Source organism: Pyrgilauda ruficollis, unplaced genomic scaffold (genome assembly GCF_017590135.1).
Source record: "Pyrgilauda ruficollis isolate IOZ18807 unplaced genomic scaffold, ASM1759013v1 scaffold324, whole genome shotgun sequence".
In the NCBI taxonomy this organism is placed as follows: Eukaryota; Metazoa; Chordata; class Aves; order Passeriformes; family Passeridae; genus Pyrgilauda; species Pyrgilauda ruficollis.
In genome coordinates this window covers 54,224-76,204 of record NW_024524645.1, presented here as the reverse complement: position 1 = coordinate 76,204, position 21,981 = coordinate 54,224, and the positions used below count along the sequence as shown (strand labels likewise).

At 40.2% G+C, this 21,981-nt stretch overlaps 1 protein-coding gene across 1 annotated transcript in view; it reads left to right on the top strand.

The window, feature by feature from the left end:
* The window catches only part of LOC121357318 (ubiquitin-associated protein 2-like), a 90,563-nt gene that overhangs the window by 16,883 nt on the left and 51,699 nt on the right, over positions 1 to 21,981 (top strand). Inside the window, exons 2-6 of the mRNA XM_041474490.1 lie at positions 6,227 to 6,366; positions 12,826 to 12,903; positions 13,778 to 13,888; positions 18,017 to 18,170; positions 19,881 to 19,958. Of these exons, the coding sequence (XP_041330424.1) occupies positions 6,268 to 6,366; positions 12,826 to 12,903; positions 13,778 to 13,888; positions 18,017 to 18,170; positions 19,881 to 19,958 (520 nt within the window). The 5' untranslated portion in view covers positions 6,227 to 6,267. The remainder of the gene's footprint in view (positions 1 to 6,226; positions 6,367 to 12,825; positions 12,904 to 13,777; positions 13,889 to 18,016; positions 18,171 to 19,880; positions 19,959 to 21,981) is intronic.

The window sequence follows — 21,981 nt, the reverse complement described above, 5'->3', positions numbered from 1 at the left end:
ATCCTTCATCCTTTTCTTACATTCCCTCCAAAAGTGCCCCTTCTGTTTGCAGTAAAAACACTCCGGAGCCCCCCGTGACTTAGCTGCTGGGGTTTTTGTCGGACGCGCCGACTCTTTTACCGATTTCCGGGTCTTCTCTGCCCCCCCCTTGGCAGGCTCCTTTTCCTGCTTTTGGGCTTCCCTGACTGCAGCCACCAGGACCTTTGCCTGTACTTTTTGTTTTTCATCCTCCCTCCGCATGTACACCTTTTGAGCTTCCCGTAATAGCTCTTGTAGGGATCTTTCCTGCCAATCCTCTAATTTCTCCAATTTCTTCCGTATATCCTCCCACGACTTCGCTACAAATTGGGTTTTTAACAATATGGCTCCTACCGGGGAGTCAGGGTCAGTGCCTGAATACATTTGGAGGCTTTTCTGTAGCCTCTCCAGCCACTCTGTAGGGGTCTCATCCTTCCCCTGACGCTCCCCCAGAGCTTTTCCCAAGTTCTGCCCCTTTGGCACAGCCCCCCGTATACCCTGGATGACCATGTTCCTTAATTCCATCATCTTCTGCCTATCCTCCTCTAGTTGGGCATTCCCTGGTGGCCTTTGGCTGGGCCACTTAGCCTCCCCATTCCCCCTTGTGGGTTTCTGTGTTCCCAGTCCTTAATCGCCGCTGTCCATATCATATCCCGCTCTTCAGCGTTAAACAGCGATTTCAGGATAGCACACATATCGTCATATGAATAGATGCTGTTTCCCAGAAACTCATCTAATCGCTCCGCCACCCCCAGGGGATCATCCATAATTTTTCCCATCTCCTTCTTAAAAGCCCGCACATCCCCGGAATTTATTGGTACATTCACATAACCGATGACTCCCGGAGCGGTTGGGACCTCCCTAAGTGGAAAGAGCCCTTGCTGTCCCTCCTCCTCCCAGCCATCCTCCAAATGTGTTTTCCGTGTTTTCTGTCTTGTGCGGCTTGCGGGCGGAGACCCCATCCCCGCTTGCAATGGCGCGTGTGTGGTGTATCCCTGGGGTGGTGTGGAGGGGTGGCCGGGGGACGGGGCGAGCCCCGACGGGGAAGGAACTGCGGGCTCGGTCTCCCCTGGCTCCTCTGGTGGAGGTGCCTGAGGCATCACCGGGGGATGGCCAGGAATCCCGGGCTCGGGGAGGGATCGGGATGCCCGATGATTTGGATATGGGGGGGGGGGGTTAAGTTTTCCAGGGGCTCCCATACCTTCTCCAACCCCTTTGGTTGCTTATATGTCTTAACAGGATACAGTGAGACGCTAGCACATTCCCATATCCCCACATACTCTGCTTCCTCTCATGTTGCCCCCCCCTCGAGTACAAACTCCCCCAGAGCCCGGCAGATTTCTCTATTGAATGACCCGAATATGGACCAAACCATGTGTTTCTTAATCTCTACATGAGCCCATTTTTCCATACAGAAGAACACTGCTCTTTCTTTAGATTTTTGCCTTCTCATGGGGCATTCCTCCCAATGTTCTAATATCCATCCCAAAGGGCTATACCTCGGGATGTCGGGGAGGTTTGGCTTTCCGTTGCCCCCTGATTTTTCCTGAATTTTACTCTTTTTCAAACCCATGTTTGGGACCTCTTTCCTCCCCCCTTCAATCAGAGTTGCCTTATTTAATCGGTGAACACAATGAAACGAGACAACAACCAAAAACAACAAATTTCTTGTTAACTTATCGATCACATGGAGAACCGAGCCACGGACTTTCTGTTAACAGATTTCTTGAGCTCTCTTACCTTCTCCTTGGATCCAGCAAGGTTCTTCGTTCCTCCTGATCCCATCAGTGGTTCCAGAGACCCCCCCCCCTTCGTTTCCCTTATCTCCCTTCTGGGGCTCTTTTAGTGTGTGTTCCCGAGAAAACCCATACTCGCTTCCCTGCTTTCCCGGAGCTTTCTTGTGTTGGTGTGTGTGTTTTGGGACAACTTTTCATTCACTTTCCCTTTGCCCGACCGTTTCCCTCGCGGGAGGATGGAGCTGCGGTCGCAGGGTCCGCACTCATTTCGTGATAATTTCACGTCTCATAAACACACACACGACCACTCTAATACCCAACCCCGCGATACTTATGGTTCCTTTTTTCGTGTGGAGTCTTCGTGCACATAGATTTTATGGGTAAAAAATAGCATATTCCCATGAATTACTACCCGTATTTCTAACAAAAGTACTTGAGAATGTATGAGAGCAATGTTCCTATTCCATTTACTATAGCATATTCACACTCACACGTACAGACCTAAAGAATATGTACAAGGTATATACCTGTGAAAAATTCCCTTTGAAATCAGTGATGTACTCACATTGGATGCCTTTGCATCTTCTCAGTGAGTGAAGGGTTGAGCCTTGAGGAGTGGGGGTATCAGCCTGGGATCTGTCACTGGCATTCAGTGATCCTCCAAGTATAGCAAGTTTGAGAGTTTGCCAGCTCTGAGAGGCCCCACTCAGAGGGAGGTTGCTGGTCACAGCCTGCTGTGGTCCAGGAGAGCTCAAAGGGTCTCACTTTGGACTGCTGTTTATAGGGCTTCAAGAGAGTGGGCTTTAGTGATAGTAATTTTCCATCTTGGCCACAATTTGGGGCAGTAACTTTCAAAGAAAGTTCAATAACAAATGTTAGTCCACTTGGATGGTTATTCAGGCAGGAAAAATAAGTTTCCAAAGCTGTTTGTTAAAGAGCAGGAGCTCTTTAAACAGCCCCAGTTTCTGGGAGCAGACAAGTGTTTTTGATAAGCTCAAGAGGAACTCAGCCCAGGTGCTGCTGTCAAGGCCAAGGCCTAATGAGCATTTCTCAGATCATAGTGTGGCCCGAGGGTGGAGAGGGGATGTACCACCACACTCTAGTATAGTGCACTATCTTTAAAGCAATTATATTAAAGCTAGAAAAAACAATTATTAAGTAGAAATTGATATTACCCATACCAATGACTGTGGGCAAATCTGTTGCTCAGTCTCAAGGAATAACCTTGGGGGGCATCCCCGCTCAAGGAAGGAATCTCCACACGTACTCCAAGAAAGGATATGTTAGAAGACCCCACCACTAAAAAGGGGGACTGGGCTTTTATACTAGTGTTCGACTTTCAGTTGTGTTTCTGGGCCAGCTGTGTCAGCTCAGCAACTTTAGATAAGTTATCAGTACTATCACTTGTTGGTTCCTTTATCTCAGGTACTTTACCAGGTCTGCCATATTTTTACCTCACTATCAGGATGTTTAACTTTGGGGCTGATGAGTCAGGCTGATTTTAGCATTTCTTCAACACCAAAAGCTGCATGACCCCCGCTTCTCCATTCACCAGTGATAGCTTTGCAAATAGGGTATTGTTCAAGTTGTTTTACCCCCACTCCAGACAGAGCATCCTGCTACATCCCTATCTTATTAGTAATATCCCACTTAATGCTCAAAATTTTAGTTACTATGGTAATTCGAAGGCAGTTGCTAACTGCCCTCCTTTTTCCTGTTGCTTTGGTACTTTAAAGTAGGTGTGGTGAGGTGTGAAACCTCAGCCCAATGTGGTAAAGGTATGTCCATGCCAGGGAGGTGTAATGTTGCCCTGGTTAGTGCACTGTTGGTGGTGGAGCAGGGCCCTTCAGCTGCTTCTTGTGCTGGGGCTGGGCTGGTTGTTGTGTCTATTGCCAATTGTGCTTTAAGATGATTGTATTACATCTGAAATGGATTATAACATGCCCATGTTGGCTTGATGAAGACCGTCAAACTGGGGGTGTGTTTCCACAGTTGTCTGAAGCAAGTGCAAGTTCATACTGCTGCCAGGAAGAGGTTCTTACCATCACTGGTTTTCTGCTTCAGACCTGTTGCCAAATTGTGCTGCTCATGAGTTGCAGTCAGCAAGATGAGGACATTCTCTAAAGATCTTGTTATATTCAGGTTGTTTGGGCTGTTTTCACAGCAAGCTGATCTTCCTGTGCTGCTTCATCCCCCCAGGAGTGTTTCAAATATTTGCGTGCATGTATTTTTCCTTAAAGTACCCTTTCATCCTGAAAAACAAACCTGGATTGAACAACAAATTGAGACCCCGTGGAGTTAACATATCTTAAATCACAGTGGGCTAACTCCAGACTATCATAGGTGAAGTTGTTAGTATTCAGAAACACATAATCACGGAATGATTATATGCAGGTGCTTTTATTGAAGAGCTCTGGGTGTCAGGGGTACAGACCCAAATCTGACTCCCACATGGGTTCGGGATGAACATGTTTTTATACCCTTATTGTTATATAACTACATATTAATTATTAAACTTATATTGTTCTATCGTACACATTGGTTTCATCCAAGCATGGATTTTTGTAATTTCCATCAAACCCCCTCAACATAATTTCTCATGATTCTTGTTACGATTAAACAATAATTATATACAATTACCAAACAATCATCGCATCTAACAATCATGTCATTTATCATAGTCATTAAATGATTATACAGGTGCAGCCTAACATTTTCCCAGGGTCTACCTTAACATTTTCCCAGGGCCTACCAGGCCTATCCTTCCTTCCTAACTCCCCTGAATGTTCCATGCTTTTAGAAACATTTTACCCCTTATACTATCAAAGTTATTAGCTTGTCTTTCAGAGAGGCTAGTCCTCTCTGTCATGTTCTCTATTAAGGGTGCTTGGTTTTATTTTTTTCATTGCTTATTGTGGTATACTCAAATTGTGATGAGTTGATTGATACATTATTTGTTGAGTACCCATTCCTTGGGAATGCCAGTGAGCAGCTTGCACCAAAGCTGCTGCCCTGGCAAGTTGTGTGCTGAGGTATCGATTTAGGGCATCCCCATCATAGGGAATAATGTGCTCTGACTCCATGATTCAGAAGGCTGAACAATTGCTTTATTAAGCTATATTATATTACACTAATACTATATTAAAATTATGCTAAAAAGATACTAAAGAAAAACTTGTGACTGTCTGAGACAGTCACAACACAGCTTTGACCCAATTGATTAATCAATCTAAACAACTATCAGCAGAATCCAATTAACAAATCACTCTCGGTAAAAAATCTCCATAACACATTGCATATGTGCCAATCAACAGAAGCAGCAAGTAGAGATAAGAATTGTTTTCTCCTCTCTGAGTTTCTCACTACCTTCCCCGGGAAAAATCCTGGGAGAGAGAATTATGTCTCTCTCTGATCAGAGAATGTACATACCACATTGAGGCACATTCATATTTCTGGGTTGCAGTAAAAGCACTTTGCTGCTTGTTTGCACATCTTCTCCTGCCCAGGTACACCACTTGTAGGTTGTCCTTAGTTCCCTAAATTTGCAGGTTTTACTTCCCAGTGTCATGGGGCAGAAACCAGGCAGTCAAATCTGACCTGATCAGTCATGAGATCTGTTTCCTGTTATCATAGTAACTATAAGCCATACTTGTCAATTAACCTTGTGTCAGATGCTGTAAAAACACAGGGGGAATAATAAATTTCTTGTTTCAAAGTAATTGTAATGACAGAGAATGAATTAGAATGAAAGCTGACTACCACAAATGGGATAGCACTGGTGGGTATGTGTGGTTTGAGTTTTGTTTTCTTTTGTTGCCATACAACCAATGTATGTTTAAAGCAGGGTAATAGGTAGTTTTGTAAATAATTTCTTTAAGTGTGAGGGAGAACATAAAAATATTGGCTACAAAGGCTGTATTTAAAGGTAAGTATCATAATTTTTCTATAAGAGAGAATGAGAGAGTGGGAAGTAGAGTGGGCATTGTCTATGACTTCATGTATGTGTGCAGGAAAGCAGTTTAATGATAGGGAAGAAAAGAATGGCCTGTGTTGTGAATGTGACTTCTGTTAGCATTCTAAGTGGGTATGAGTAGTTAAATTCTAGGCATCAAAACAAGACAGCAGATATTAAAGAAATCTAAGGAGTGATCCAGCTGGAGCTGGAATTTCAGCAGAGTAGCAGATAGAAAAGTCTATATGTTAAATAACTGGGAAAAGCTGAGATCCAGATGTTGTCTGGAAGTAGAGATCTAGACAGATCGAAGTCAGCTAACAAAAATGCTTTTTATCCACTTCATTTACCCCTTTACTGTAAAGATTGCAATAAATCCAAAAATAGTGTATTGAAGCTGCTTTCTCAGGAGTCTCTGTATAGAGTTTGTGGTAAAGGCAGGAAGAGTTCAATCTACTACATTTGTATATTATCAGGGTATGGAATCAGTACCCTGCCTTAACTCTTTTTTTCCTTTCAGATTTTCTGTTTTGTACATACGTTGTTTTGTATATACTGTATATGATGACTTCGGTGGTCAGTGAACGTACCCGGGGTACTAGGGACAAAATGCAAATTTCAACCTCTCAGCCAACACAACTACAGAAACAAGTAGTACAGGTACGTGCTACTATATAATCTTTGAGTTGAAAGTGAGCATGCAATGATTTGTTTCTTCCCTAAGTCAGTAAAAACTGGGAAAAGATGGGGGGGACTATGGTCTTATTTGGAAAAGTCTTTTTGTTTGATATCTTGCTTTAATTGCTTAGTTATCCAGCACAACATTAAGCTGTCCCTGTATTCTTGTCTCTGAAGGAGCTTTGTGTTCTTCAGCAACATTTCCCATGAGTGAGGAATTCTATGCCTATCCCTGTCAGGATTTCTGTCCTGTTACCTTACTGTCTTCAGAGCTCAGCTCTTTCATATGCCAGCCTCATGATGCTAGAAAATTTCTGGTCAATAGAGGGATTTAGGTGGGTGGGTGGGAAAAGCTTTGTTAGATCCACATTGTGTTCTACAGCATGGTTCAGCATATTTAGAAGTCACAAAATCCTAAACTTCTTGTGCATTGCCTTCACAAAGTGAAATGAAGATGGTTGTCCACTAGCAGACTAAAGTTATTTTGAGTATCTGCAAGATGGAAATTAATCTCTTACCCCATTGTCTTGGTTCTCAGCAGCAGAATATTCAAGTTGTGTGCTTGCCTGGGTTAAAGTGCAAAATGTCTCTGTTCCTGGCAACTCATTATTCTTTTGTCAGGTACTTTTCAAAATTTTATTCAATTCAAGAATTGCCTCAGTTCTCAGTCTAGAGGTGCTCCCCTGGGAAATTGTCTTATTTTCTGGACTGATCTTTAACATGGAGAGGCTCTTCTGCTCTGTACAATATTAATTATGTGACCTCAAGCCCTGATCTCCTTGTGTTACAGTGCTTTGCATAGTGCTGATTCATGCTAATGTGTGGGTTTAGAAAGTGACTTTGAACAAATGAAGTTGAATTTGGTTTTGCTTTATAACAAGTAAGTGTGCAGGAGTATAATGAGCAGGTTGACAGAAGTGATGGGTTCCCCTTTTTTGATGTTTGCCAGACAGTGGAGTACTCTGCCCAGTTTTGGGTTCCCTAATGCAAGGCAGACATTGGCAAATGGGAGCAAGCCCAGTAAGGAGCTGTGAAGATGGTTGAGGGGCTGGAGCACAGGATGAATGAGTGGTGACTGAGGGAACTGGATTTGGTCATCCCTAGAAGTCAAGGCCAGGTTTTCTATTCAGATACCTCATGAAAGAGTATAAAAAAGGTGAAGCCAGCCTCAGAGACAATGGCACAAGTTGGAACACTGGAAATTCCAGCTGTTAAATGGGAAAAAATTGTTTACCACAAACACTGTCATGGATTAGAGAGGTTGTGGGATCTCTATCTGGCCTCAAGCAGCTGCTCTGATGGGACATGCTCTCAGTGGGAGGTTGCACTGATTATCACTAGACTATATTTGCAACTGATGTGATGTAGGAATGCGCCCCCTAATGACAGAGTGGCAAAACTAACCTTTGTCCCCCAAAAAAGGAAAGAAGCCCAGAAGCTTCTCTCAACTGTTAGGTGGAAAGCCACCTTATAGGGCCTCAGGGACTTCACCAAACACTAGAGAACATCTAATTGGATAGAAGCCAAAAAGTCCCACCTGATCAATCAAGTAGAAAAGAACAGAACAAAAGAGAAGAGGGGCTTTTGTGTGAAGTGTCTCTACCGGGGCAGACCTCTGTACCTAGCTCGAGTTTTTCTATTTGTTATTTTACCTTTATTAAACCTTTTTTGTTTCTAACACCACAGCAGAAGCCATCCTGCTTATTTTATGCCCCCAAAGTGTAGCTGAGCTATCCTTGGGTGTATTAAGTGTTTTTCTAGGGCTTATGAGAACTGGCCCCAGGACAAACAACTTAATAATGTGATTCATTGATTTTAAGCATTAAGTCTTAGACCTTTTTCTGCATTTTTTTCCCACTTATTCTACCTCTTGCATAATAGATATTGGTTTGGTCATTTCAGTGGAAAAGATGATTATTTAATATACAGCAGATATGTTTTAGCGCACTGTATATTTTTATTGTTTAGATCAGATGAACCTCCCTCCTTATGCTTTATAGATCAACAGAAACATGTGGGATGATACTATTCAATTACCACTGATTCATTTTTGGAATGTAGAATTATGTTACTTTCTCAAATGAAGATTTCATTGTCGTAGTCACATTGAACATCATTTAAGTTATTTAAGAAATTACATCACAGTTCTTTTTCATTGTTTCTGGATAATAAATATACTATTTTATTTTAAGATCTGGGCCTATTACTGTCACTTTGTTTTGCATACTTCTGTTTTCTGGTAGTTCAAAGTTGTTAAAAATTTTCTTCACTCTGTTATGCTGCAAAGATAATGTATCTTGTAAGGTTGAGTAAAGTTCTAGCCGTCTTAAGATGCTACCATTTTCTTAGTTGCAATTAAAACTTAATTATACTGTTTTATAGGATACTACAATGACACTTATAACAATGGTGTCTTAAAAATGAAGAAGAAACACTCACTGGGGAAAAAAAAGCAAGACTTTTTGTGACACTAATTTGGTGTTTGTGTAGTAAACACATCTTGTGGGGTTTTGTTTTTTTTTTTTTTTTCTTCTGAATCTTCAATTCTATCTGTGTGCAATCCACTGGCATAAATGTTAGTGATATTGCACCTGCTTGTGTTTCTAAGCTTTCTCCTTACACAGGAAAACTAAAGATATTGTTACTCATTTGATAGTATTATAAAGTTTGTATATTTTTGTCTTCTAACATGGACTTGAAAAAGGCTGGTTTACAGAAGAAATAAATCTCAATGGTTTCCCATTTCTGGTCAAATATCCTATCATGTCTCTATAGAAATTACATTGAATGTTTGTATTCTGGATATCTTTAAAGGAAATCTTTTCACTAGCTAAAAAGTTGCTGTGGGCATGAGGAGGCTGAAGTCAGAGCAAGAAGATGGATCATCAGGACTTAATGTCTGAAACCAGCAGACCTTTTATTTTTGCTCTCTGCTGAGCTCTCAATAGATACCAAGAGTAAGCTCCTTTACACAGAGCACCGCACTGATGTGGGAAGCTTTTGTGGAGGGCGGCACCAGGGCTGGCACAAGGAATTCCAGAGCAGGCTCTCCTCTTGTGTTACTGCTATAAATGAGAAGCTTGACTAGGCCAATAGTCAGGCAGCAATCAATTTATTAATTAATATGGTAAAGTATCAGCAATACAGCACTGGGTACAGTGGGGGAAATTTTCCCTCCAACTGCACACCAATAGTTGGGGCTTACAGATATTTATAGGGGTAATCATAAGCTTTCTCAGCAATTTCTATCCCCAATTTTTATGTCACAATTCTATACACTATTGTGATTTAGTTTTTCTCAGGATGTATCCCAGAAAGGAGTATCCCCAGATGGTGGGGTTCGACTTCCGAAAGAAGAAAGAAGTCTTCCAGCTGGTGAGGTCCAGATTCCAGATGTGGGTCCACCTTTTAATTGCAAGGACTATAAATCTCATAACAGTGATGTCCAGCTTCCCTTGGTTGAAACTATTAGTCCTTGAGTTGATGTTCATCTTCCTTTCTCAAGCTGCTTTTCACTGTTTTGTTAAGGCATCGAGATAAGCATGTTTCCTTTTTATATATTCTAAAGCTATAGTTTCAAAGATCCTTACTACAAGCAATATTCTAAAATTATACTTCAAAAGGTTATTATTGCAAAACTCTTTAAGGCTTAGCTACAAGCAGAAAGTTCCTGTCAAACAGCAACATCCTTACAGTTTTAATTCAAATGCTCCTAAATCACCTTAAGACTTATAAAGGTTAATTGTGGACAAAGGATAGGTTCAAAGGCCTTCTTCCATGCTTTACTTCCTCAGTTATTTATTAGAATTGTCTTTATAACTGTCCCATGGTCAGTTTCCACACATATCACAATCACAAATACACGTTGCCTGTATGTACCTGACACGAAACACAGCTTTGTATTTCACATTACTGATTGGCATATGAAGCTGTCAGCGTGACACTTTGAAAATGTGAAGTAGTGCAGAGTATTTAACTCTGTTACTGTCTTAGTTTAAGGCAATTATATGGGGTGGAGACTCCACAATGAGTTACCTTCTCATAGTTTTAATCACTCCCCTTTTACCAATAAGGAGAAATGAATGTGAGAAGATCTAAGTGAAAAAATAACAGTTTACTAAAAAGAAAAAAACAGCAATAACCACTAGATACAAAGGTGCTGAGTCACCTCATCCCCTGGGAACAAAGAAAAGATGGTGGAGAAGCCCTCTCCTCCCAAGATGATGGCAGCCATAGCAGCCCATGTGGCCTAGAGAACAAAGACAAGATGGCAGAGAAGCCCCCTTCTCTGGACCACTGGCAGAGAGAGAAAACAAAGGAAAATCAACACAGCAACTGAGCCTGCTGTTCCACAACTCCCTTCTCCCTCAAACAACAACTGACAGGGGACAGGGACAAAGCAAAACCTGGGAAAAAACCCATTTTTGTCCAAAAGGCTTCAATGCTGCTAAAATGCTGGAAGAAACTTCTCTCCTTGGCATGGCTGGAACTGGAGCAACAGCTGGAAAACTTGTGGAGAATGGGTCTGACTCCTCCTTGGCAAATGGCAGGTGGCTGGAACTGGAGTAGCAGCTGAAAAACTCATGACGAAAGGATCTCGACCCCTCATCATGAAACAGCAGGCAATGGTAGCAAAGGTGTTTCAAAATCTGCTCTGAAGTAGCTACAGATTGCGAAATGCAGCTTTGTGGGTTGTGACTGGGAGACCTGCCCAAGGCAACCCCTTTGGGAGCCCAGAGCGAACAAGAGTGCTCATTGGTGTGCATTCTCTGTTTTTAAAAGGACCCAGCCCCCCTCCTTTCCCTGAACTGGGGTAAAACACACAAATTCCACTTCCTGGGTTGTCAGGTCTTAAAGAGACTAATAATCTTGAGCAGGTTGGCATGGAGAAGATATGAAATACATGAGGTTTTTTCGGTCATCTAGGTCACCTAGGACAGTTACAAATGCTGATTGTCTTGGAACATTGAGCAAAGCAAATATTACTTCCCTCAAGGAACTGGGACAGCTGCAGTAACTTCTTAGCCAATAAGCAGCTGGTGTTTTATGGTGGAATAATTTTTTAGACTCAGGATTTACACTTGGTGATCTTCTCTAAAGCTTGCATTTGTGGTAAACTCCAAAAGTGAAGCAGTTTGAGACTGATTAAGTCTGAACTCGCGAGGTACAGAATTTCATGTGGGTATCCTGTGAAGTGAGACTGCCTAGGATGAATCCTTTCTGTCAAGAATTTCAGGGGATGATGTGGTCCCCTTCTCAGTAATGAAATCTGCAGTACATCAACTTGCATTTTGGGTCCTGGCTCTCTTCAGTATCAGCCTTCTCTAGCATGAGATAGTAGCCTCTTCTGTTTGGGCAGAAATCAAATGAGGTCCAAGTTCATGTAGCATACAGTTATATTTGGTATTTTCATGGGAATGCAGTTAAGTAGGCTGCAGATGCCATACTATGAAGAGCAGCCTGTATGATGTGCCATTAATGTTTTTGAGTAGTTTTTAGGGTAGCCATAGCCTATTTGGGTTTATAGCTCTTTACTGCATCCATCCATTTTAGTCTTTCAGCTTTTGGAGAAGTTGCCAGCATGGATTTGTTGTCCAGAAATGTTACAAAAGCACCAAATATTTTGTCAAGAGCAAGATTTTTTAGCAGTTTTCAGAGACTTGTATTCAGTTATAAAAAAAGGAAGTTCAGCTGTTCATGAGCAGAATCTTGAGGCATGACTCAGTCTCGTGCTCATAAAACTACAGTCAGGTGGTTATTGGGAGAGGTGTGGAAGGTGATGTGAACAGGGATCATCAGATGTGGTAAATTTAGAAATACCATTGTCAGTTTGTTATGATAAAACTATCTCTGGAGTGGTAGATACTAAATAAAAGAAATATCAAAGTGTAAGCTTCTGTGGTAAATTCTATTATATGGTTGTCTTGTCTGTGTGGTGAGCTTTAACTGTGGTTCAAACACATTAGAATATGTTGAAATTGCTTCTGTTCTAGCTAACTTTTTAACTATAAAATGGGCATAGAGATGTTAATCCCTTCCCTGTAGCACCGCTGTGCTTGTTGTGTATATTCTTTTTGAGAATCTTGAGAGAAAAAAAATAAAGTGACATTCTAGTGACCAGTGACAGGCCTGATGTTGTGTCAGGGGAGGGCTAGGCTGGATATGAGGAAAAGATTCTTCCCCCAGAGGGTGGTTGAGCACTGAACTGATTTCCCAGGGAATGGTCACGGCCCAAGGCTGCCAGAGCTCCAGGAGGGTTTGGACAATGCTCTCAGGCACAGGGTGGAATTGTTGGGGTGTCCTGTGCAGGACCAGGAATTGCACTTTGATAATCCTTGTGGGTGCCTTCCAACTCTGTGTATTCTGTGATTGTGATAACTAGGAGATACTTTAAAAAATATAGTTAAATGTTGTGTACTTTATTTTATGTTTGTTTTTCAGGCAACAGCAGAACAGATTCGCCTTGCTCAGATGATCTACGATAAGAATGACACAGATTTTGAAGATAAAGTGAAACAAGTATGTTTCTTATGATAGAGTTTTTATGCCCTGTAACAATGCTGACTTATGTTTTGGAGGTAGAGCATGTTTCTGATTAGATGAAACCTTTTTCACTAGGATAGAAGTTTAACTAGAAGAAGGTGCTCTTATTGCCCTGTAAAGTCTGTTTTCAAGAAATTGTGTGGTAATATAGCTATGACTGTATGGTTATACTGGTGTATTTTCCTTTGGCCTTTAAGCCAAAACTCATCTGTGCTGATCTCTTCCAGACTATATCTCTTTAGTATGGTCACAATTGAATAACTGTCAGAGTAAAGAGTGCATTCAGGTTGTTCATGTGTACACACACATGGGAAAAATGTCACCTGTGTAAACTGAGTTTGCCAATATATTGGTTGTTTTTCAGGAAAAGTGAAAATCATAGAATCATAGCTTAAAGGTAAATTGAGGTATTATTATTAAAAAAAAATAAATAAATTTGACCTCCCAGAGCTGTGTATGCAGCTTTAATGACTTTTCCTTTGTAAAACCTTCTCTGAAGCATTAAGTGCTTTTTGTTGTTATAAACTTGTTTTGGTGATGTGCCAGAAGTGAAGTTTTGTACTTCCTGAAGCCATAGTACCCTCATCAATAATGCCTGTAGCTGTGCTGGTGGGAAGGACAAGAAATAAATTCTGCATAGGAAATCTCCAAGCATAAAGTTAAAGGGAAAAAAAAAAAGTGAGAGTGCTTTCTTGATTATAATTTAATTAGTGTTTACATTTATTTAGGATTTTAGTTTGCTGTGACACAGTAGCTTATGCATGTTTTTTTTGAATCTGTGGTGATACTAACTCTTATTTTTTTACAAAGATAATTTGAATATTTTAACATGTCTGACTCTTACTGCCAGCTTATGGAAGTGACGGGGAAAAACCAGGATGAGTGCATAGTGGCACTACATGATTGTAATGGGGACATGAACAGAGCAATTAACATATTGCTGGAAGGAAGTTCAGACACGGTAAGGTTTTACTTTCCTATTAAGCTGTTCTTTTTGTTTCCACTTCTTAGAAGTGATTGGGAAAGTCACATTTTGGAAGCTTTCAATTTCCATGCCTCCAAATTCTTTTGGAGGAAATGGAGACCAGGACAGCTTTTCTGCTGCATGCATAACTTAGACTAGGCTGAACCTTGAAAATGTTGTAGGTGTTTAGCTGGTTTCTTGCAGAATCCTTTGGTTTTCATTTACATACAATAATTTTAACTCTGCAGCAGAAATCATTGCTCTGTCAGACACAGGCCTGTTTTTTTGCTCCAATGTTTGTAGTGATGCCTAGAGAGGCTACCTGGAACAGAGGCTAGACAGTGTTAAAGGAATAAAGTAAGTATTTATTAAAAGGCTTTCAAAGGATACACCTTGGGCAGTACAAGAGCCCGGCTGTGGCTCTACCCAAGATGGACGCAAGATGGACGACTGGTCACAAGTTTTCACACTTTTATAAGTTTTGGTCCATTTACACATTGGGATTAATTGTCCAATTACAGCTTCAGGTTATGAAGTCCCATCCTCCCAGATTGCTTGCCTCAATTTGCTGTTGTTTATACTTTTTTGGGCCCGAAGCTGCAACGCTGTCCTTGGTTCTCAGACTGGGAAAGGATTGTTTTGTCTTAACTAAACTGTGAGGAGAACTTACTAACACTTTATATGAAGTTCAGAGTCACACACTAAGGCAGTACAGAATCTGAAAAATGTGAAAGCTAAAACTTAAAGCATCAGTAGCACCTCCCAACCATGAGACCCGAGTCTGTTTGCCTCAAAGGATAATCTTTATAAACCTAAAGTGCAGGTAGACATTTTAAGTTGGGCAGCTTATGTAGGTTTGCATTGTCAGTATTAAATTTGGAGGAGGTTTCCACATCTGAAAGTTGCATTGGCAGCACTATGAACGGCAAAAGAGAATACAAGTATCCTTTCACTGTTGTTCATTTGCATAACTTAATTGAAAACCAGAAAGAGGAGACTAAACAATGTGTATATAACAACAAATAATATTGTTTAGAATGTTACACAGCAATTTTCTATCCCAAGAGATACCAGGAAAATGTCTTGCTGCAGCTCAAGCTTTTGCTGGAGGGACTTCTTACAGTTTGTCTAAGACAGTAAGCTAGTTTCTATCTCATCTAAATTGGGAAAGAAACCTGGACTTCCTTTCTTAATGCTGAACATTCTGTATTTCCTGTGATTTGTCAGGAAGTGTGGTCTGTCTTATTGTTAATGAGGAAACCCACCCCCACACACCCTAAATCTAGAACACGTACTGTTCTGACTGAGAGGACTTTCTTTCCTATCCCCTTTTCATTTATCAGAGTTGAGGTAATCTAAAACACAGAAATATATAATACTGAACAAACTGTCAAGTTGGGAATAGAAGAGAGCATCTCATGATTAAATCTGTGTTGGTAATATGCTGGTTTTGTGTTCTTTTGCACTTCTCATATTTGCCATTTTCTAGTTGAAAATAGTTTTCTGACTGATAGAGAATTTTAAATGCTTCCTTACTTTAGCAAATTTTTTATAAGTGATCATGGCATGGAAGAAACTTTCTGAACTCATTCATCAATTAGAAGCAGCATATCCATATATTGTTCTTTTGACAAGTCCCTCTGAACCCACTGCACTTTGTAGACAAAATGCAACTCAAACAAATACAGACAATTTGAAGGACTCAAGAAGGAAGGAGTATTAATTAGAAGGGGTTCTCATCAGAGTGTAAATAAACTTAATGCAAATTTGTGGGCTTCCAACTTGAAGGCCTTTATACTCCAGAACACTTTAACTGTGGATTTGATGTAAGGTTGGAAACAGAGGTGGTACTAGTTCTGAATGCAGATTCCCAAATTTCTTTTTTTTTAGTTTCACTGCTTTGATGCACTGGAGGGTTTTTTTACCTCATTTGGAAGAAGACATGTCTATCCAAATTGAGGAATTAAAAGAAGAAGGAGTGATAACTAGAATGTCCATTTATAATTTCTTTGGTACTCTGCCAGTTTTGTCTTTTTTTAAAATGCTGTAATGTTTAAGGCTTTATGCTCCGTGACTGTTAGTCTTTATGAAGACTTCACTTGCAACAGTTGTGTCAGTCTGTCTTTGGAGAGACAGAGGCTTGTGGATGAGAGTTGAGAAGGGCACGTTTCTTTGCCCAAGACTTCTATTCATTTAACTTCGTACAGTCATAAGATCCATTTTATGTCTGACCGTGTGTTACTTCCTAAGCCTTTTAAGATAGAACAAAGGGGACGTTTCAGATTATTCTTCTTTCCATCTAAGACCAGGCCAGCAAGGCAGTTTCTGTTACATATTTTTGAAGGTCAGGCCCACAGCTGTCATTTGGGTTGCCTCAGGCATCCTCAGCTGAAATTGTAAGCGAGCTAATTGATTGCAAAAGGAGACAGATTCAATAGTCTGTGATGGATTCCCATGCCCAGAGGTAGCATCATACTGTATCTGAAAGGACATGCCCAACTTTTTGAGGCTTTCCTCAAAATTATACTGTGGGAAAGCACGGATCCGATGCTTTTGGAGTAATCCTTTTACTGATCCTTCCTAAGTCATGAAAAACCTTATTAAGGAGAGGCTGCTTCCTCTTCAACTTTGCAGACTCACCCAGTTTTGGTATTTATTGCAATGGTTCAAGATTTTTGGCACCATGCCCATCAGTAAAATAGTCGTGCGTTCTGAAATTTATAGATTTGGTTCTTGAGTTGTCAGTGCAGGTTGGGTTTTTTCTCCTGTGAAATAACTAAAGTTTTAGGAGTATTTTAGTACATAATACAGTTACACAGGCTATGGCAGATGAAGCCATGTGATAGTTACTGGGGGAAACAGTTTTCTGCCTCACAAATAATGTGGTGTTGCTCAAACACCTAGTTTTGTACTTGTAATCTGTGCTGTCTGTGCTTCACCTAAGTTGGTTTATGGTGATATAGTCTTCTATACTGGGCATGAAATTGAAAAGTGATTTCAGCCTTCTTTCTCACCTATATCATGTAAAAAAAAAAAAAAAAAGAGAATAACTATTCTTGTAGTACTTATTGTCTCAAAGGAGATACTGAAACATTGAGTTTATACTTGTAAACTGCTTTGTTACCTGCTTTCTCAATAGAATTAGTTTCCTCAATTCTAGGCATCTTGGACTATCTGATCATTGCCTGCCTTATGAGGGCTGCTGAGTTGCTGTTGTCTGAATTGAGAAGAGATAGGACAGAACTTGAAACTATTGATAGCCAACCTTTTTTGTTGAATGCAGGTGCCTGTCAGAGGTCATGGCTTTTTGTAGTGCTTCACGGTTGATGCCATCTCATTTGCATGTGCAATTTTACCTCTCAAATACCTTACCTAGAAAAAAAGCTCCTAGAGATGGGGGCATATATATAAACCTATCTGCCATCTTAATGGTTTGCTCATAATACCTTTCTTTTTTCTTTTGCAGCTAACAGTTCAATAGACTAACTGTGCAATTGCATAATATGAGTTGCTGTGCTATTCTTGATGAGTGTTTTAGTTGTTTTATTTTCAATTTCTATAGAGCTGATATGATCCCTGAATTTATTTTAAAGGTGGAATTTAATATTAAAGCCAAAGCTCCAGTTTTCCCAAGTTATTGTTTTGCCATTCTGTCTCTTGGTGCTTGAATTCTAGTACATCTGGATAGCAGTTCCCCCTGGCCACGTACTTACTGTCTGTTGTTCAATGATACTTATAAACATTTTTTCATTTCCTTTGGAGAGAAGAATAGCTCTGTACATGCTCCCTTGCTAGATTTATAGAGGTAGTTGAGAGGGAAACTGTTGCTTGCTTTGCAGATTTTCTATGTTGTGGTCATATCTAGGCTTCCTTGAACTAGTAAAAGTCCATTATAGCCAGAAATATTTGGGATTCTCACATTTCATAAGAAAATCCAACTTTTAAAACGTGTTTCTTTTTCATTTCTTTCAAAAAAAACCAACTTATGTTTCCATTTGTATCAGTGTAATATGTATGTGTGGCTGTTTTTTTCCCATGAACTAGAGGGATGTGAGGTAGAAGCATACATTGAGAGCTGTCTCTTCCTTTTTGACTTTTGTATCTAATTCTATTCTATCCAAATAGACTTCTTGGGAGACTGTAGGGGGAAAGAAGAAAAACCTTGGAAAAGAAGGTTTGGAAAACAAAGAGAACAGAGAGAAACGAGGGGACAGAGAAATGAGCCGTGGATGGGGAAGTTCCAACAGACGGGGAAGAGGAGGCAGCCGTGGCCGAGAGTGTATGTATTTGGGTTCATTTTTAAAGATTCAGATGCTTTTTTTGCAGCTGAAACTGGTTAAGAGCAAATGCTTAATGGAGTAAAGTCTGTCCGAGCTATTGCTCAGCACTGAAGGGATCGTCTATACAACAGGTATGCTCGATCTGTCTACTTGGTTTTGAGATGGTCTGTGTTTATTCAGAGACACTAAATTTAAATTTATGTGCTTTTTTGAATAATTGATCTTGTACAAATTGCTGTTCTTTTTTAAGTTTTATAATTGACTCTGTAAAACTGCTTGAGAAGCAAGTATGTTGCTGCACAGCTGATACGCTTTTTTTCTTTTAATGAAAAAATTATCCAGTTTTGATTACATCTCCTTTTATGAGTGGGAGAACCTGAAGATGTTCTCCTCTTTTTATAAAGGGGAATGACAAGACTGGGATCATTATTACTCTCTAGCATATGTTACTCATAAGCCAACCAAATGTGAGTTTCTACAACACAGAAAGTTCTTTGTGGGTTGAAATGTTTGAAATTTTTCTACAGCTTATACAGGTGCAAAAATACATTGTACAAAAGCAAACTGATGTTTCCAAGTTAGGTAGCATCACATTAGATTGCCATTGGGTGCGCATTGCTTTTTTCTATTTATCAGCAGTATCAAAGCTATATAAATTGCCTGTAAGGGCCATACACACTGATAGATGAGCAGAGAAACACCAATGAAAAAATATCTTTAGCTTTTTACTTAAAAGCAGGAAAAAAAATTACAATATTAGTAAATTCTTTTATTTATTGTAATATCTTCAAATATTGTGCCAGTGAGGACATTGTGAATCTTTGTAAAATAATGTCAAAGTTAGGAAAAATTAGTAATAAAACTTGCAGCTATGCTTAGAAAAATTGAATTCATATCCATCAAAATGAAAGTGAAGGGCAACATTTTTGACAGAGCCAGATGCTGCTTGCCTCTTTTTGGAAACTGGAATTAAAGATTTGTTTCAAGTTGTTACCAAGTCTTGATATCTCCTCCCACTGCAAGCATTATTTGTTTTGTTGCTGCTGTTAGGAAAAGTTGTGCAGTACAAAATCTCAAGAGTGTTTTAAGTGGTCAGTCTTTTTTCTTTTTTTTTTCTCCTCTCCTTCCTTCAAAGAGCCAGCCATCTTTTGGAGTACTTCCTCAGGAGTTTTCTGTGAAATAGTTAAAGTGCAGTGTGCTTTTCTAATGCCTCACCTTCACCTGGTTGTTATCCTTTTCATTTAAATACAAAGGAGAGTTGTTTTAAGTTTCCCTGGTTGTACAGGTATATGGTATGGGCAGACAAAAGAGTTGGTGTTCTTGGTTGTTCCTTATTCTTTCACTGTTGCCACACAGCCTGTTATTGAGGAAGCATAGTATGAGGCAGCTTTTTTTCCGACCTTGTTAAAGAGGTGAGGCCATAATTAATAGTGTAGGCTGCAAAACACTGCCTTTCTCCTCTCCCCCAAAACCCCAACCCAACAGAAATGTGTCTGCTGAAGGGCATTTTCCTCTTAGATATTTTGCTTCCTAATGGTCTAGCGCAAAGTAAACATAACTTGCTTGTAGCTAGGCTGCAGAAGAACAGGGCTGACTGATATCTGTTAACCAGCCCGCTTGAAAATCTTGCACTTTTTTTTGAGGTTTAGGTTAAGCAGATTGCTATACTGTCTCATGCATGAGTCTCTTAAGCTGTCCTCTCTCCACAGTCAGAGCTGAAGAGAATGGAGTGGACAACAGTCAAGGAGACAGGCCTTCAGACCGTGGGAAACGTAGCCATGGGAGAGGTGAGATGGTAGTATTGGTGCAGGACTGGCACCAATGATTTCATATCCTGAAATCGAACTCTCCCATTTGTTTCTTTAAACACTTCTTTTTAAGTATTTGTTGGTTATCCTTTGATTCCATAAGCATTTCATCCACCTTTAATTTAAGTACATTCCTCTCCCTTGTTGCTTGTTATGTCTTGGTCTCAGAACAACTTAAAAGAATTGACACAGATGACTTCTATGGTAATTTCCTGTGTAGCAGGCTTGTGTGCTCTGGCTATGGAGACCTGTTTTCCCAGATTGACTCATGTCAGCCTTTTGAGAGTGGGAGTATGCTGGGCTCTGCAGGATGTACCTTGGCAGCAGGAGAGCACAAGATTCCATCTGTATGGCTCTCAGGGAAGAGTTTGATGTGTACTTGTGTTGTTTTTTTGGGGTAGATCTGGTTGTCAGGCTTGTCTTCTGTTTTTGGTAGCCAATCGGAGAAAGTACAAGCCACCTTAGAGGCTTTTTGGTAAGAGAAGGAATTCAGCATAGAGGACTTGATGAGAAGAACTGTGGAAAAAGAATACTGCAGAGTCTTAGGTACAACAATCTTCTCCTGTAGAAGATATAGGAAAGGTGTTGATAATGGATTTGATGTGGAATCAAGGGATGTGTAGTTGGTTTGATTTTCATGTGTTGAAGTGGAAAGAGGCTTGTTTCTTCTAAGAGCAGGAGTAATGAAAATGAATAACTTGGGTACAGTGCAGATTGTGTGAGGAAGTGGGCATTAAATGAATTAAATTGAGAAAGTGCATAGCAGAGCTAATGTACTTAAGTAATGTCTGATTGGTGAAAAATTCTGCCTTCAAATGCTCTCTTCATTGAAATATTCAGTAATGAGGCATTCAAAGACAGGCACATCCAACTTTGTTGTCTCCCGATCTGCATCTTGAAGGAATGGAAACATGCAAAGACATGTAGCTTCCAAAGGATTGCAAAAATGACTCAGTTGTACCCGTGAATCAGCAAATACCAAATGGCATGTGTAGAGAGGTAGCCTTGCAGGGGAGGGTGTGGCATAGTTCACAGCTATAGATTTTTGGTATGTTAGCACTGTTAATAGATGGAATGTAAGTATTTCAGTTAATTGTTTTATAAAATAATCCTTTATATTCAAATCATAAAGGTAGGAGTTTTTTAAATTGTTGGGTGAAACGTAGAGGTTAACTTTAAATGCAGTCTGTTTTTTGCTTTGAAACCTTATGAACAATACACTGCTTTTGTTGTCAACACTGTAGCTCTCTAGATTAATATCATGTCTTAAGCCAAAACACTGACCTATCTGACTGAAGAAATAGGAACAACTTCAACCAATTTTCATTCACTGGCTTGGTGTACAAAGTATTACTGTATCTCTCTACCAAGTATTTTAGACTGTGCATTCATGTGAGAAGAGTATCTTAATGAAATGTTTTCAACTGTCTGGGATAAACTGGTTGACTTCAGTATTACTATATTACAAGCATGTGTATTCTGTGGCAGGAAATACCTAGTTAAATTTTAATGCAAACCTCTTGTGGTTTTTGGCCAGGACAGTTATTTTTATCGCAGTAGCCATGAGAGAGAAGAGCCTGGAGCCATCTGGGCATGCCTAGGTTGTTATTCTATACTACTCACATCACTGCCAGGGGGTGGAAGTAAGGGATTCTCACTTCTGAGAAGGAGGGGCAGCATGGTTTATGGTCGAGAAGAAAAAGATGGCACATGGAGTGTCCCCCCACCATTTTGTTCATTGTCTTTGGAGTTATGCAGTGCTGGGTTGGTTGATGAATGTGGGGATTTTGGGGGTTTTTTGCATGCAAATCACCCTTTTTTTGTACGCTTTTGTTAGTAGTATTGTTGCTGTTACTGTTAATTTTCTTATCTCATTGCTTTTTCCAGTAAATAGTTTTATCTCAACCTGTAATCTCTGCCATTCTTATCTCCCACTGAAGGGGAGGAGTGGGGGGGGGGGGGAAAGGGGACACCCAAAATTAAGGGGGGCGGCTCCAAAACC